This window comes from Beta vulgaris, chromosome 1 (assembly GCF_026745355.1).
Source record: "Beta vulgaris subsp. vulgaris cultivar EL10 chromosome 1, EL10.2, whole genome shotgun sequence".
NCBI lineage: Eukaryota > Viridiplantae > Streptophyta > Magnoliopsida > Caryophyllales > Amaranthaceae > Beta > Beta vulgaris.
In genome coordinates this window covers 55,211,471-55,230,114 of record NC_079202.1, presented here as the reverse complement: position 1 = coordinate 55,230,114, position 18,644 = coordinate 55,211,471, and the positions used below count along the sequence as shown (strand labels likewise).

The following is an 18,644-nucleotide window of genomic DNA, read 5'->3' as shown; positions in this document are numbered from 1 at the left end:
AGAGAGTTGTACTGTACTTCTAACCAATGAGGGATCGACACGTAGAAAATGTAACAATTTTTGTTGAGTATAACTGTATAAGTAAGACAAGAAGTACGTCTAAAACTCTAGCAATAAAAAGAAAATAGAAGTAGTGTGTTTTATTTGATCAAGAAACTACTTAGCTTAGTACTTAGTATAGTGTAGTGTTTGTATACATTATTGTGATCACTAAAGAGAGAGAAAGAAAGACTCGAGAATGGCTTCTAAACCTGGAATTCTTACACATTGGCCATGGGAGCCTCTTGGAAGCTTTAAGGTTTTGATCTCTCATTCTCCTCACCTTGATTTTTTTGCATATATCAACAGTGTGCATGAATAATATTTTATGTAACTATGTATCATTAGGTCATCTTTGTCGATATTTATACTGTATGATCATGAAAATATAGCGGTTTAGAATGATTTGGAATCTATCGTCTACATTTATCGATTTATAATCACTTCACGGGTAAATGAAGCTTTTTACGCTATTGTCTAATCATGTAGAAATATATATGATTATTCTAAAAAGTAGTATAGTGAAATAGTAGAAAGTACCTAGGGTTTTCTTATTTTATTTTTGGAATACAATATCATTTCCACAATATTTATATAAGACTGGTTTACAAATATATTTAGAATATTATATCATTTCCACATTATTTCTTTTAAAGGTGTGATTCCTAACCATTCTTATCATCTTGTATATACTCCAATAATCAACTCTTTATTTTACGATAAGAGTGATATTGTGATAAGCTACCTTCATCTAAGACTTCTTGTATTTTTTATATGGAGTGTGTACTATATTTTGCAAAAAGAAGTATAGTAGTTATCTTTGGAAGATGTGTTAAAAAGGAAGTAATCTATGTTAACCGAGATGCTACTAATACTCTAATAGCACATAAAAAATAAAATACCCTCAAAAAAAAAAAAGAAATTTTAGCCTAGGAAAGTTGGAAAGCAACAAAGAAAAAATAAAAAGATTGAAAGTAATTTGTTGGAGGAGACACCACCAAGCATTAGATACTAACTTAGAATTTTGATCCTTAATTATCCACAGTACATGGCAGGAAATTCTCTAATCTTATAATTAGAAACACATATTTAAATCCAAATTAAACTCAACCATCAGCTTAAGTTTTTGGTTGAAGTCCCATGAATAGATCTTATACTCTTTCAAGTAAGGACAGTATATGTATATATGCAAAGACTTAAAAACAAAAAAAAAATTACATTGTTACAATTTACTCAGAAAAGGACCCATATATACTGTAATCGCAAAACTTATATATATGGGAAATCTTCCGCAATTTACTTGGTTAGCTCCAATAATTCTACCATTTCTTATATCCAAAGTTCACTGAATCTATTATTTGCTCATCGGAAAAGCTCTTTACCTTTTTATGACGAAAATGTTAAGTGTATCCTAGGATTTCTTTCAATAATTTATGTAACTTACAATTCAAGTAGAAATATGTAACATTTGATGACACCAAATGATGCATGATAGTATCACAAATTTCAGTTCAATATCATTATAATGGGGAAATTTGTCTATTGCTTATACTCTAAAGGCTATTAAACTTATAACAAAGTAAACAAACCAAATAGTATATGGTGTAGTAGTAAGAAATGCCCTTAATAACCTTAAAGTTATATCAGCTAAAAAAAATATATGTTTATGTTCACCTAAAAGAAGGTACACATTAATGTTTGTTTGATTTTGACTACTTTTTAAGTAGACCTGGGCATGGATCGGGTCCGGCTTGTTCACAGGCTTGCCTCGCAGGCTTGGGGCAATGGCAAACCGAAATTTCCAGATTTTGTCCACACAGCTCGGTCCGGGCCTCCTGTTGACTACCCGATGTTTTGTGTTATTCTTGTGGAATAATCATAGCAGATCTAGACTAAAAAAATAAAAAGAAAGGGTATTCGGCCCACATGCGATATAAGCGGACTCGTGCCAAGCCGAACATGAAATAAAATTCCTTAACTGTGGCAGGCCACGCACAACTCATGTAACAAACAACGGGACAGACCGGGTCTCAAACAGGAGGTCGCGTCAGTCCCAAACCGTGTCATGCCCACCTTTAATTTAAGGATCACGTACGTGGCTCATTTCTTGGATGATAAATCAAAACACATTTTCTTGGATGATACAAAAAAACTAGATAAACAAAAGCAACACAATAATAATATGGTGTTAGTATGGCCAAAACTGGCCATACAATCCGCTATTTAATTTGCCTCTCCAAAAGAATGATTGACGAAAAATTGAGTCCAAGACCATTTTTGTCAACTTATGCCGCTCATAAAGTATGCATGAACCAAATATTATATCATCTTCCTCAAACTTCCATGCATGTGTCTAGAGATTTTCTCCCTCCATTTTTTATATTATACTTACACTTTTAACGCATGTGATTACAAAATTTTGAGGAATAATATCTCTAATTTTATATTTGTAAAAATTACAAAAAGTACATATTAAAAAAACATATTAAGATGAAGATCTCATATGACTATATTTTTATTCACGTATAAATCACAAATGATAGTTAGAGTGAAATTTGAATTTGTGAATAGTAAAAATGTCAAAGTATTACAATTTAAAAAACAGAGATATTATTACATTAATATACTTCCTCTGTTTTTTTTCCTTGTAATACTTTTTTTTTCATCAACTCCAATGCAAAATTTGAATAGGAGAGAGGTAGAGAGGAAAAAAAAGAGGGTCCCAAGTGCTTGGAGAGATAGAGAGAAAGGAAAAAAAAAGTTTTAGAAAGTGTTGCAAGTAATTAATTGTTTCCTTTTTAGGAAAGTGTTGCAACTAAAAAAAAAGTGTATATATATATATATAATATATATATATAGGTTCGGTCATAGTGAGAATCCTGTTGCGGTGAGAACCATTTAACATGAGCAAAAACTTTCTAAAAAGAGAAAAAAAAGTAAAAAATGAACAGAAACATAAAATGAGTAGAAAATATTAAATTATCACGAACGTAAAATGAGCATAATAAAGTTAAGTGAGAAAAAATGTAAAATGAGCAAGAACGTTGCGAAATGAGAATAAAAATGTTAAATGAGGAAAAACATAAAATAAGTAAAACATAAAATGAGCAAAAAATATAGTAAAATGATCAATTTTTTGTAAAATAAGGAAAAATGAGTAATTCTCACCCTTGTAAAATGATATATATATACATACATATATATATACATACATATACATATACATATACATACATATATATATATATACATACATATATATGTATACATACATATATATGTATACATACATATATATGTATACATACATATATATGTATACATACATATATATATATATATGTATGTATATATATATATATGTATGTATATATATATATATACATACATATATATATATATACATATATATATATATACATACATATATATATATATACATATATATATATACATACATATATATATATATATATACATACATATATATACATATATATATGTATATATATATGTATATATATATATGTATATATATATATATAGGTTTAAGTTCATATGAGAACCACCCTTATGGTGAGAACCGTGAGAACCACTCATTTTTCCTCATTTTACAAAGATTTTGATCATTTCATAACATTTTTGCTCATTTTTTGTTTCACTTATTTTATGGTTTTGCCCATTTAACAATTTTGTGCTCATTTATCAACGTTTTTGCTCATTTTACGTTTTGCTGATTTTACTTTTTTTTTTTCATTGAACTTTTTTATGCTCATTTAACGTTTTTCTTCTTTTACATTTTTGTACATTTTACGTTTTTGATAACTTAATGTTTTATACTCCTTTTATGTTTCCTCTCATTTGTTACTTTTTTTGCTCATTTTAGGAAATTTTTGCTCATTTTAAGTGGTTCTCACGGTTCTCACCATAAGAGGGTTCTCACTAGAACCCAACCCTATATATATATATATATGTATGTATATATATATATGTATACATATACATATATATGTATACATATATATACATATATATACGTATACATATACATATATATGTATATATATATATATCTATTATATAAGCCAAGGGAGGAGGTGTGGTGTCCTCTTTTGAAGTGACTAAAATACCCTTAATGATCTAATTAATGGAATGAAAAAAAATTACAAATGCAAATCATTTAAAAATTCTCATTCCAACTTGCCATTTAAAACAAGTTTAAAATGGTATATGCATCAAATACTTCAATCAAAAATTAAATGGACAAAATATTTATACCTTATAAAAATAGATGGTATACATAACGTGCACATGAAAAGTCTGAACATTCATCCCTTTGATACTCTTTAATTCAGTTAAACCAACTCATTATTTTTGTTCTTTCTGTCCAATATTCATTCACAAAAAATTAATGTTAACAATCACTCACAACCTTTTTATGTTTTTTACATTAGCGAATTAATATATCTAAATTCATCTAATTATTGAATTTTTCACATTTAAGTTTAATCATAAATAAAGTACGAATGGGGTATCTAATAGAATAACAAATTTTAAAATTAACGCACGCATCGCGTGCATATGAAGGTTTATATATATTATATGAGAACTGTGAGAACTACTCATTTTTACATATTTTATATATATTATATGCTTCTGCTATTTTGGACAGCTTTGAGTTTTATCTTCATGCTGTTGGTACTAATACTTCAAATTCATTTAAAATAGTTTGTTATTTTGAGTCAATTAATTAGTCAAATCATTATTAATGTTTTCGGTTATTTGGGAGAGAAATTAGAAAGACTACATTTTTATATTTTTCATACATAAATAATTAAACAAAACAACTTTTAAATAGACATACAAAACACTACTAATAACATGCCCACTACTTAACCAGTTAACCTACTACTTTTATCCCACTAAATAGATCATTATGTAGACCAATAACTAATTATTAACAACTAGTCCTAACTACTAGGAAAACTATTTGACTAATTTTGGAGCATAATCCAACATATGATGTATGTTATATTAACGAGTGCATTTGTTTGTCTAAAGTATGTTATAGTGGCACCTTTTCTGGTCCATAGCATATACTTGTATGTGGTAGGAGCAAGAGAGAGATCTTACCTACATTGCTGTAGTCCCATTTATGCTATGGAGGATGCTTCACAACCAAATCTGGATCAGTTTTTCTCGTTATCGAACAGCCAAAGGCAACAACCTCATTGTCGACAGGAGTCTCGAGTTTGAGCAAGTTGACAGGGAAAGGAATTGGTACACATTGCACAACTAAAACAACTGTATTACTTTCCTGTATTTTGAACATCCTTCTTTCACTCACTTTTGTCGTGTGTATGCATGGTGATTTTCGAAAAATTTGTACTCCTTTTAATGTGAAAAAAATTATTAGTAAGCTATATGGTGTTGAAGAAATTTCACTAATCTTAATTAGAACATAATGAGAAAGTATAAATTTGTTACAAACTTACAATGTATAGATTGGCGAAATATGACAATACTTGAATATGGAGAATTACACGCTAAAGTGTAACACATATTCGAATGATCATTTATATAATTATGCCCTATTTTGAATAGAAATATGGAATTAAAGTATATCAAGTGAAAATTTCGCGAAAACAAATAACTTTTACCATTGTAATGGGCTAACATACTACTAAAATTTACAAAGTCGTAATAATTTTATTTTTGAAAATTCGATTTTTATATTCATGTAATGATATTTGTTAAATATGAATGTCGTTGTGGGTTGAATAGGGATGATCAGATATTGTTAAACGGGATGTTATTTTATGCTGGCTATTGGGTTTTGGAGGCTGCAAAAAGCTTGCCCTTATGGAGATTTGATGGTTTCATTCAAATTTTCTTACTTCACATGGGTCCTGTGGAGTTTCTCTATTACTGGTTCCATAGAGCTCTACATCACCACTACCTCTACTCTCGCTACCACTCTCATCACCATTCTTCAATTGTGACCGAGCCCATTACTTGTAAGTCATACATGCATTAACTTTAAGGGTGTGGTGTCAACATTATAATACTCCATTCGCTTCTTTGTTCTCCCTTCTATTATCTGCGCGACTTCTAATGCATAACTTTAAATATTAATATCTCTAATTATAAATGTGAATATAATGAAATCTTACTTGACGAATGATGTCATAAAATTGTATATCACTATATATATTGTTTTTTCCTACATTGGTAATAAAATATGTAAATTACATGATTTTGGCTTCTCATATTTGTTTGTTTTCATTGGTGTACATTGTGCAGCGGTCATTCATCCATTTGCGGAACACATAGTGTACTTTATTCTGTTTGCTATACCAATTTTATCGACTACATTCGTTCATACAAGCTCAATAGGTTCCATATTCATTTATATCACTTATATTGACTTGATGAACAACATGGGTCATTGCAACTTTGAGGTCATTCCTAAATGGGTGTTTACAATATTTCCTCCCCTCAAGTATCTCATGTACACTCCTTCGTAAGTACTATTTCTCAATTCTATCTATTTCTATATCTATTATTGATGTCGTAGATTTTCCATTTGCTATGTGGAATCCAAACCGATGCTTGGGTCTTATTGTTAGTAGGGCTTACCCGAAACTTAACATAAGTATGAAAATTAAACATGAAATTAACATTTAAGCCTCATGAACACTACATTTGGGTAAATTAGGAAAATTAAGACTTAGTAATGGGAGGATAAAAAATGTTGAATCTACCATTGGGAATTTCTCAATAATAACAGCCTACCAATGGGAATTTCCCAAAATAGTTCAGAAAAATGATGATCGGTGGAATTGGTGTGTTTCTCAATATATATAGGTAAGTACAAAGAAGAGGAGGGGGGATTTGAACCTGTCACGGCACCTCAATCTTAACCACTACGCCAAGACATCCTTGATATCTCGATTTAGTTATCACATTACAATAAAATTATATTATCAAAGTAAGCGATAAATTATTGCACCATTCAAAGAAATGATAGTTGATTCCAAATGGAGAAAGTAGCTTCATGCATCAATAAATAGTCTCACTATTGTTAATTTTTGATATAACTCAACATTGTCTTTTGTGTTGTTTCCAATAGAAAAAATGACTAGATGAATAACTTGTTCTCCACTAAACAAGTTACACATTTGGCGAAAACAGTTCTCCAATTAGCCTAACTCTCTTACAATTACATAAGATTCCGAGTTGATTATTGTTTTACTATGGTGCATGACAGGTTTCACTCTCTGCATCACACTCAGTTTCGAACAAATTACTCACTCTTCATGCCATTCTATGACTACATCTATGGAACAATGGACAAATCTACAGATACTCTTTATGAGACTTCTCTTAAGAAACCAGAAGATATTCCAGATGTTGTTCATCTTACACATCTAACAACACCACAATCTGTCTACCATCTTAGGTTAGGCTTTGCCGAACTCGCCTCGAAACCACTGACTACCAAATGGTATCTATGGCTTATGTGGCCTCTAACATTATGGTCCATGATCTTAACATGGATAAATGGTCGGACATTCATTAACGAAAGAAACACCTTTAAAAAGCTCAAGGCGCAGTCATGGGTTGTACCACGCTTCAAGATTCATGTAAGTTTAACTTATATGCTTTTAGAGTTACTCTTGTAAGAGACTACGTGCTTATTTTTAAATTAAAATTAGACAATGATAATTCTTATATTAAAAACAGATTAGTCAAATAGCGACTAATTTGATTTCTTTCAGTAACTAGTTTAATCCTTTTGGTAATTAGGTCTACTTTTATATTAAAATTAGACCGTTTCTTTTAATAGTTTGTGTTAATAACTAAAACTTATGAACCCAAACAAAATTTGATTTGTTATATCTATTATTGTGATTGCCTTCATTTGTTGAATGCTCATCCGTTGTCTTACAATATACAATATGAGCCAGTCAATTTGATTGGTTCATGGCAACCTATTCTATATTTCATCTGTTCACGTTTACTTGTAACATTTGTTTTTTGTACGTGTTCACTAAAATCAAATTTTTGACGATTAATGTTTTTAACTACGCATACACATTGAAATACTAAATCTAATAGTATCACACATGATGTTAAATTTTTGTGAATACATTTGTGACAATATAGTCAAAAGTGACGAATAACAAAAAAACATTCACTAAAATGAGACGAAAGGAGTAACTGTATACAAACAATACACAATTTAAACAAATGTAATTAAACCATTAAGAAATTTAACAATGCAATAAAGTGGAATATAGGATTTTACTTTGCTTTTATTGGCTGATAGAGATAATATATTTGTGTGTAGTATCTTTTACAATGGCAACGAGCTGCAATTAACAAGTTGATTGAAGAAGCCATAATAGAGGCAGAAGAGAAAGGAATCAAAGTAGTGAGCCTTGGACTTTTAAATCAGGCAAGTTATAACTAATGATTCTTTAATCCTTTTATTTTGTTAAACAAATCATGATTAGCTAGCTAATTAAGTACCAAACTAAATTAAAGTCGTGTGATCCTTGTTCCTTCAGGGGGAGCAGTTCAATAAAAATGGTGAAATTTACATGCAAAAGCACCCAAACCTCAAAGTGAAAGTGGTAGATGGTAGCAGCTTAGCTGTTGCAGTGGTTCTTAATAGTATTCCGTGGGAACTTCCCAAGTACTGTTTAGGGGTAGACTCTCTAAAGTTGCTTATTCCATTGTCTGCACATTGTGTCACCGGGGCATCCAGGTAAAACTACAACTTATTGTTTAGGCAGTCCATCACACTTGTTCATGTGTTATTTTTGGTTGTCAATTACTAATTTATATATTCATAAGTATTTTAATTCAAAAGCATTTTATACTTTATACGTTCTGAAATAAATGAAACGTTTCTCTTAAAAAGCTCTTACATAAAGAAGAGATGCGTTTCATTTCTTTCGGAATTAGGAAAGTGTATATACTCCCTCCGTCCCAAAATATAGTTCACATTTCTATTTTGGGAGTCAAATTTTGAAAACTTTGACCAATATTCTTGCTAATGTATACAAAAAAACATATCAATGAGAGGTCTTGTTAGATTCGTCTCAATGTATAAATTCGTAATATCAACTTTTTATATTTTTTACTCATAAGAAATAGAAGATATCGTAGGTCAAAGGTACGTTTTGGAGACTGTGCAAAATGAAATGGGAACTATATTTTCGGACGGAGGGAGTATATTGTTATAAATTATACTCTTTCCTCCCTATAATATAGTGCCCATTTCATTTTAGGCAGGTCAAACTTTTAAATCTTTGACCAAATATTATCACTAATATATACAAGAAAATATACTCAATGCGAGTTCTTTTTAGATTCGTTTTAATATGTAGTTTCATATAATATCAAAGTTTTGTAATTTTTATTTATAAGAAATTGAAGATATCAAAGATCAAATGTCATTCTTGAAGACCGTATACAAAATAAACAAGCATTATATTATGATAAGGCGAATAATGATATAGGCAGTATGATGGATTGGTTTAAGTAAAGAGTAAGACATAAAGGAGAAGGTACTTGGTGATTTTAACCTATGCTTTTTACATCTTTTATATTCAGGTTGCTACAATAAGAAAGGTTGAATATGAGAAGCTTAAAAAGGCTTTGACTGTAGAAGATGGCAGCAATCTGGCCCTTTCATCAAAAGGTTGCAATCAAAAGGTAATTCATTCATTGCATTGATATTTTTTCTTCTTTCTGATAGGTTGTGAGATAGTTGATGTCTTGATGATCAGATGTTTTGATGTTTCAAAGCAAAAGAAATCATATCTAGAGAAAATGAGAATACCTCACTTGAAAATATTTTTCCATAAACCAAACATTACCTTAATATTTGTGACACCAAAATATGTTCAGTTAATCAGTGACGGATCATGACAATTAAGTTTTGGGGCCGAGGAAATTTAAAAATTAGACCCATCACACAAACATATTAACTAATACTACCTCTGTATTTTTTTAGTCGCATCATTTGTTTTTTTACATTTGCCGAGATGATTTTTGAACATTAATATTTCTTATTGGGTGTAAGTAGTAGTATTACAACATTAGATCGGGTTAATCTTGTTTCATGCAGGTATGGATAGTAGGAGAAGATTTGAACGAACAAGAGCAGTCTATGGCATCCAAAGGAACTATATTTATTCCCTTCACTCAGTTCCCTCCCAAGAAAACAAGGAAAGACTGCTTCTATTTGAATACTCCATCTATGGTGGCTCCTACATGTTTTGGAAACTTGCATTCTTGCGAGTTTTTTCACCATTGTGCACCTTTATTCGTTCTAACTTCTAAGCATTTCGAAAGTTATGTTTGGTTTGAAGAAAAAAGAAATAAAGAAAACCTAATTTACATTTTTTAGGTTGAAAAAGTTCACTTTATCAAGTGTACGTGAGACACTATTTTCTTTAGTAGGAGGCCGAGAATGACATTTCATATACTTTTTCCCATAAGTTGTAAGGATTTAATTATGAAAGAATAACACAAACTTTAAAATCTTATTCAAATAGTTTTCCATTGTAAAATCAAACTACTTAAAAATGTTTTCCGTTAAACCAAATACTACGGAGTGAAAAAAAAAGAAGCTGATTTTTTTTGGTATGTAAGCAGAATTGGCTACCAAGGAGGGTGATTAGCGCGTGGCGTGTGGCGGGAATACTACATGGTTTAGAAGGATGGGATGTAAATGAATGGGGCGATAGGCTCTTCGACGTCGACAAAGTCCGCAAATATGTATATGGACTAGAGTCCACATAGAGCTAGGTGCACCCATTCCAAAACGCAGGATACAATTATCTTCTAAGTTTTAACATTCCTAGTTAACAAGTAAGATTTTTTTAAAAAAAAATCCTCCTAAATAAAATCAAACAGACAGTGTACAAGTTTTATTACTCAAAATAAAAATAACCCAAACCAACCCATCATGATTCATTTGGATGGAATTTCAATCTATCACCTTAACTACTAACGCATCATGTGGATATAAAAAAAAACTACTCTTATCTAAATCAAAGAATTACTGTCACATTTTTTCACTAACAAACCACTTTTCACCAATTATGTAAAAAAAAATATATTGCAAGTTAAATTAGAATATAATATTTATATAAAAAGAACACTACATAATTAATTAATAAAGGAACATATTACTTCCTTAAGAAAAAGGATAATTTGTGAAAACAAATTTTTATGTACTATTTTTTTTGTGGGAAACAATCTTTTATAATTTTCCTCACAACTTAAAACTTTACAACATTTTTTATTTTTATGCGAGATATTAAAAACTATTATAAATTATAAAAATGAATAAAACAAAAAAAAAGAGAACATGACGATATATAGTAAAGAACATCATACTGATTATAAAAGAACATGCGCATATAAGACTTGATAAATAAAAAAACTATTCAAAATCACAAAAATGAATAACAACATAAAAAGAACATGAAAAATCAAACAAAGAACATCATATTGACTATTAAAGAACATATGCATATAAGACTTGGGAAACAAAAACTAATAATAATCATAAATATGAATTAAAATTCTTAAAGTACATGAAGATATGAAACATAGAATCATCATACATATTATAAAGAAACGTGTATATAAGACTTAAAATATAAAAAAAAAACACAAGAATAAAAAAACATAAAAACAATATGAAGATATAAAATAAATAATATCATGCTTATTATAAAAGAACATCTAACACATAATCTATATTGTTAGTTTGTTACAACATTATATGTCTTCTTTTAATATATTTTAGAGTTAATTTATCATCCATAGCATGTGAATTAATAATAGATGAACAAAAATAAGTTACACTAAAATAAATGCATGGTACAGTCAAACTTTCTCTCTCCTCTTTCTCTTTCCTTCTTCTCCCTCTCAACCAAGGCTATGTTTAGTTCACCTGAAATTTTCTGATCTGAACTTATCTGATCTGATCTGAACTTATTTTTTTGATCTGATCTGATCTGAACTTATTTTTTGATTACAAGATCTTATCTATTAGATTTTTCTCAATATATAAGAAAAAATATAGTCATGTGGGGTCTTGTTTGATTCGTCTCAATGAGTACTTTATTAATATTTAATTATTATAATTTTTACTAATATGTAATGAAAGATATAGTGATTTTTAAATATAAGCATGATCTGAACTGATCTGATCTGAACTTATTTTTTCTGATCTGATCTGATTAGATCTGTAATAAGCAAAAATAAGGTGAACTGAACATAGCCCAAGTCATTTCACTCCTATCATCTTCATTAATCAAACCACATTCGAGCTCTCTGTTTCTCTACCTTCAATCCCTTTATTTCCTTTATAGTAAACTCTCTTTCTCTCTCCATTTTTTCAAGGTACAATTTATGGTAAACTCTCTTTCTCTCTCCATTTTTTTTTCTTTATTTCTTTCATCTCCCTCTACACTGACTAATCTGTTTTCGTTCTTTACTTTTATCCATCTTAATTATTCAAGAATCTATTTTTAAACACAAAATGATTATGAAAAAACACATCTTTTTTGGATACAAAAATTGAATTCGAATAAAATCATTTTTTTAAGTTAGAAAAAAAGTATTAATGGAGGAAAACAAAAAATTGAATGAAGAGGGAAGTAAAGCGTGGAATGGGAGTAACAAAAATTAGGAAGATAAAATTTCCACAACAATCATATCTAGCGAAAATTAATAATTCAAATTTTATGGGTTCTAATTTAATAGGTGAAGATGTTCTTTTCAATATTATTTGCAAAGATTTCCATGCGTTTTATATATGGAGGAATGTCGTTTGCTATCGGGTGCACCTACATCACTGTGCACCCGGGTCCATAGTCGATGCATTGGACAAAGTCTGGGAAGCTTCCTTTCAACATGGATTTCGTCCTTCACTGACCCCTGCTTAGCTATAATATGCTAGTGTGATATCTTAAGATCTCTAATATGAGCTAAATTATGTTGTGACTTTGTGATGAGTTTGAGAAGATCTTTGTTAGTTACTTATTAGTATGCTACGCATTTATTAAGATGGGTTTTATTATGGCATGCTTGCATTGTATGTAATATGGTCTATGGGCCAGAACATATATCTTTACCGATTATAATGATATGCAATCTAATTAAAGTGTGGTATGATTATGAAGCAATGTTGAATAAGTGATGGAATAGATTGAGAAAAATCTCGTTATGCTTTTGTTGGATATTATATATCTAATGTGAGACAAATAGATTATTTTTTTGATGCACCAAATGCACAATAACTCGTCTAGTTTATCTTTTTTTAGATTCAGCATGAGCATCAATTATTCTTTTATGGTGTATTTTTCATACTTTGACGTGTGTTGAGAATTAGATTAAGCAAAATCACTAATTACGACCAACAAGAGTTGGCTCAAGTGGTAAGCAGCTTGATGTCGCTTAAGGGAGGTCTCGAGTTCGAGCCTCACCGTATGCAGAAACTCTTGTTGGGAGACTCACCCACCAAAGCCAGGTGTGCGACCCGGGTCAGACTCGGATGTAGTCGGAGCAAAGCTCCGGTGAACCGGGTGGGCAACCAAAAAAAAAAAAATCACTAATTACTTGTAAATAATACTAAGCAACAAATGAAAAGTGATGAAACTAAGTATAAATAGGAAAGCAATGAAAACATATCGAGTAATGGGAAAACCCGAGCAGCGGGAGAAAAAACCCACAAAACACGCACCTTCAATTAATGGCAACAATGATGAACAATACAAATATTAAGGATGACTTTAATACTGTTTTCTCTCCTTTTTACTAAACCCTAGATTTATCTCTATTTGTGTGGATGATAACCTATAACATAAAAGAGGGGACTTTATATACTTAAGGGGGCTTAATACATTCCAAAGGTCGAGATTAATTAAACCTCAAACCCGATAAAAAAACGTGACAGATATGGATTGCTGGGACGAGCGACAAGAAAAGCCCACCCGGACCCAAGAGTTGTTGCCCGGGGAACTACCCACTACAACTCACTGCCTTCAAGCCACAAAATAAAGCACGCCCGGGCCACAACCCAGCACACTCGGGTGCAAGGTGAAGAAGACCATCTGCCTTCGAGACAGAACTAAAGCAACACAGCAGGCCCGCTAGAGCTCCTTTGCCCGCCCGGGCTGCTAGGAAAGGGTTGGTTTCCTTCGCGTGTGTGGTTGCTAGGTCAAATCGCAGTTACTTGCATGATTTTAAGCTAACCTAAATTATATATTCGAAATTGTAATCATAATTACAAGAGCACTCATCACATAGGGCGTTTTATTCTAATTTAGAAGGGTAATTTCTAATATGCATTTATAGTTGATATTAATTTATCAAAAAGGGAATAACTAAATTTAGTGGTGGGTCGACTTCATCCGAGGTCGAATAATATTTTTTGGAAATATTAATTTTACAAACTAAAAGTTACTTATAAATGGTGTGACATATGAATATGAGTGAAGTTGCATGTATAAATAAAAGGTTGAAGTATCAAATCTTATCCCCTTATAAATTTTATTGCCTTATAACAAAGTCAAATGGTCATTATTTAAAAAATATATGCTGAAGCCTGGGCTCGAACCCTTGACCTTATGTAAGGGTTTTCAAATAATCACCATCTCATCTAACATTTCTTAGTGATCCATGTTTCCACAAAATTAAAGATATATGTTGTAATTAGTTAATGCTATTAAACATATCTACTGCATCTTTAAAAATAAATGAATTTGCATGTTCATTAAAATTAATTATGTATGCATGATGTACATATACTAAAGTCTTAACCACTAGGCTAAGTTGTATATATTGTTATTATCATAAAGTATTATATTAATAAATGAAATTTTTTCTTACCCGAGGCATAGCCCGGGCCTAATAACTAGTTAACATTCTAAAAAGAGATGGCAACATAAAAAATTTGTCTCGCCAAAAGATGTCCAAGTCACCCTCTTATTGTAAAAGAAAAGGGCAAAACAATCACAACATATCTAATTGATTGAGACCATATCAATTGTTGTCTAATTAAATCATGAAGACTTTGAAGCAATCGTAATTCGTAAGTGTCTTAACTGGCATTAATCACAATTGAGACCATTCAATAAACGGCCTAGTAGCTGGTGGTTTGCAGTTATTCTATACGTACTACATTAGTTTCACAAACATTTCCCTATTAGAGTAGGTATGGCCTATGGGAGCCAATGAAAGGAGAGAGTTAATTTGTGAAAGTAGTGTTCTTTATTTAACTTCTAGGAAAGAGAGAGAGAGAGAAATATTTAATGACATGGGTATTATTTAGTGGACCTAGTGAACTCATGTGGATAACAGGATAAGAGAGGTTAAAAGAGAGAAAAATGTTCACTAAAAATGAAATAAAAGCATAGTAATTAGTAAAGATGAACTTCATGGCAAATACTAGAACAAAGCATGGAGGAAGATCTTTGTTAAACGAATAGTTTACTAAAAACAAACTAAAGCCTAATGTATAGTAGAGCCGGCAAAAACTGACTCAACTTGATAACCCAACCTGAAACTGACCTGAAAATTCTAGGTTTGGGTTGAGATTTTCGACCTGAAAAAAAATTGGGTCGACCCAACCAATCCTGAAAATATGGTGGGTTAGGTTCAGGTTGACCTTTTGAACCTGAAAATAACTCGAAATGACTTGATTTTAAAATAATTTAATTATATTAGGTTAGCCCTTACCGGTTAGGTTATAATATTGGACTAAGCCCAATAACCCTATAGTATCACGAAATTACTCCACGACGTTTTTCGTTCTCCTATGCTAACTCACTTCAATCAAAACCAGTATCACTAAATCAGCAACTCACTTCAATCAAAATTCTAGAGTTCTTCGCATCTTCAACTCCTAACAATACGTTCTTCTAAATCTTCAACTCCTAACCATAAGTTCTCTCTAGTTATGTTGTTTTCGTTTTTTATTTTTCGTTTTTTAATTCGAATTTTCTTTTTCAATTAGAGCTCATATTTAATTTCGTTTTTCATTTTTTAATTCGAATTTGAACTTCAAATACATTGATTTTACAAGTTACTTTCGTTTTTTTTTACTTTCATTTTTTGCTCACATTTAAGTTTTCTAGTATGCTGATTCTTCTCTAAGTTTCGAGTGTTTAGACTTTAGATTTGTGCATTTCAGAAGAATATGAAGGGAAAAGCCTGAAATATGTACTGATGGTTTCGTTTTTACTTTCGTTGCCTAGTGTCGATATAAGTATAACACCATTACATGTACAGTACCTTTTGGAATTAAGTTGGCAGTGTTTTGATAATTGGATATTTAGATTTTCATTTTAGGTCATTTTGGATTGGTTTCGGGTCAACACGAAACATATAAGGTCAAGTTTGGGTTGAGGTTTTCGACCTGAAATATAAATCAGGTCGGGTTAGGGTTGAGGTTTTCGACATGAAATATAAATCGGGTCAACCTGAAATTGACCTAACCGGACCTGATTGCCAGCCCTAGATATGCAACGTAACTATGAGGATTGAGGACTAACAATAACTCATTGCGCATATTGACGTTTTACACTAAATTATAAAATTAAATGTCATAATTTGTATTGTTCATAGGTAAATTACAATGTATTTTTTAAAAATATTATTTTTTCTATAATTTTTAATAATATATAATTGAAAATATTGGTGTGTGGTCATAAATGTGTATCGACAAATGTGTCCAGTCAATATGATGATGGATTAATTAAGAAACAGATGAAATATATTCTAAAACAGCATTAGCGAAGGGAAATATGACAAAGTCAAACATTAATTGGTTCTATTAATACTTAATTATTAATTGTTTGATACTTTTATTTAGAGTCATGTTGGATATGCATGTCTCGATGTGTATTTCAAAATATCTATTATCTTAATTTTACTAAGTAATAAAAATTATAATTTTTTAGAAGTATGCAATGAAAAATATGCACATTTCTAAAAGAGAATCACAAGAATAAACAAACATATACTTATCCTTTCTAAAAAGCTTGCAACATTTGGACTTTCAACTTGTCAAAACATAAATTCAATATTCAATACCTAATTATCTAATCCTAAAAATTATGAAAAAGAAATTGACATTTTCAAAGATACATCGAGACTAATATGTTAGCAACATTTTATATTATAATATATAGTTTTTTTTTATCCATATAAGCCACAAAGACAGTACAAAGTACAAAGAAGCAGGGGAGGAGGAATTCGAACATGTGACCTATCATTCACAACACATCAATCTTAACCACTTGGTCAAGACATCCTTTAAGAACGCTCTAAATGGCATACACTTGTTTAAAAGAAGTGTTAATTTCAAACAAGGGATAATCTAGGAATTTTGTTTTAGGGAAAACCCTAACTCCAAGAATGGATGGAACAAGTTGGAGTGCTTTTAACAAAGGCGTCGCCAGCTTCACTACTTTGTTTTTTTGATCCATATGAGCCATGAAGACAGTACAAAGTACAAAGAAGGGGAAGGAGGAGTCAAACCTGTGACCTATCGTTCACATCACCTCAATTTTAACCACTATCCAAGACATCCTTGATAGCTTCACTACTTTGGCCTTGTTTGGTTGTATATAGGAAGTATATAGGTAAGTAACTTCCTCCATTTTGGAGGAAGTAGAACTTCCTAAGAAGTGCAAATTCCCATGGTTTTGCCAACCAAACAACTTCATATACTTCTACTTCCTAGGAATTTGCACTTCCCATGATTTGTTTTGTCAACCAAACAAGACCTTTGTGAATAGAAAGGTTGTGCATAAGAGTAGAAACATTATTATTGAAAAAAATTTGAAGTTCAAAATTCGCACCACTAAACTTGGTAAGGCTAAACTTAAGGAAATTAATTTTCACTAACTTTAGGGATAAATACCTCATCTTTCAATATTTGAAATTTAAGGACCTCGAACGGATGTAAAGTAATTAACTTCATTAACTTGTTCATCTATTGATGTTAGATGATAAATTACCACGTTAAATAAGGAAAACGGTTTTTTCACCAAGTACCCCTGAGTTTTATTAAAGTTCACAGAGTACCCTCGTATTCTCAACAATTCACGCAGCGCCCTTGAGGTTTCGAAAAATACTCGAAATATCCTTTATAACTAACGTTGTCAAACTTCGTTAGTGATTAAACTCAAATTAACCTAATTAAGCCAAATAACTCCTAATCAACCTAATTAACATTAATTAAATTGTAATTAACTCTAATTAAATACTAAATAATCTCCCTCCCCCCCACCCCCTTCCACAACAACTACCACCTACGAGCAACTACCCCCACCACCCCTCCACCACCCCCACTACGCAAAACTCCCTGCCACCCCTCCCTCCTTGCAAACTCCCTGTCACCCCTCCCTCCCCCTACGAACGACCCCCACCCTTCCCACTTCCCCTCCCCTTACGAACGACTCCCGCCCTTCCCCTTCCCCCTCCCCCTCCCTCCTCCTCCTACTCCCCCTGCGGATGACCCTCACCCCTGCACCACCCCATGCGCAAAACTCCCCCACCCCCTTCTC

At 31.3% G+C, this 18,644-nt stretch overlaps 1 protein-coding gene across 1 annotated transcript; it reads left to right on the top strand.

Annotated features, from left to right (window-relative positions):
* Nucleotides 1-4,902: 4,902 nt before the first annotated feature.
* LOC104905209 (very-long-chain aldehyde decarbonylase CER1) lies at nt 4,903-13,248 on the top strand. Its single transcript, XM_057392364.1, is given in 12 exon segments — nt 4,903-5,150; nt 5,152-5,319; nt 5,824-6,056; nt 6,343-6,562; nt 7,310-7,685; nt 8,393-8,500; nt 8,613-8,724; nt 8,727-8,812; nt 9,664-9,765; nt 10,181-10,381; nt 10,711-10,793; nt 12,935-13,248. Coding segments are annotated over 12 exon segments (1,863 nt in total). The 5' UTR covers nt 4,903-5,058; the 3' UTR covers nt 13,017-13,248.
* Nucleotides 13,249-18,644: the final 5,396 nt, after the last annotated feature.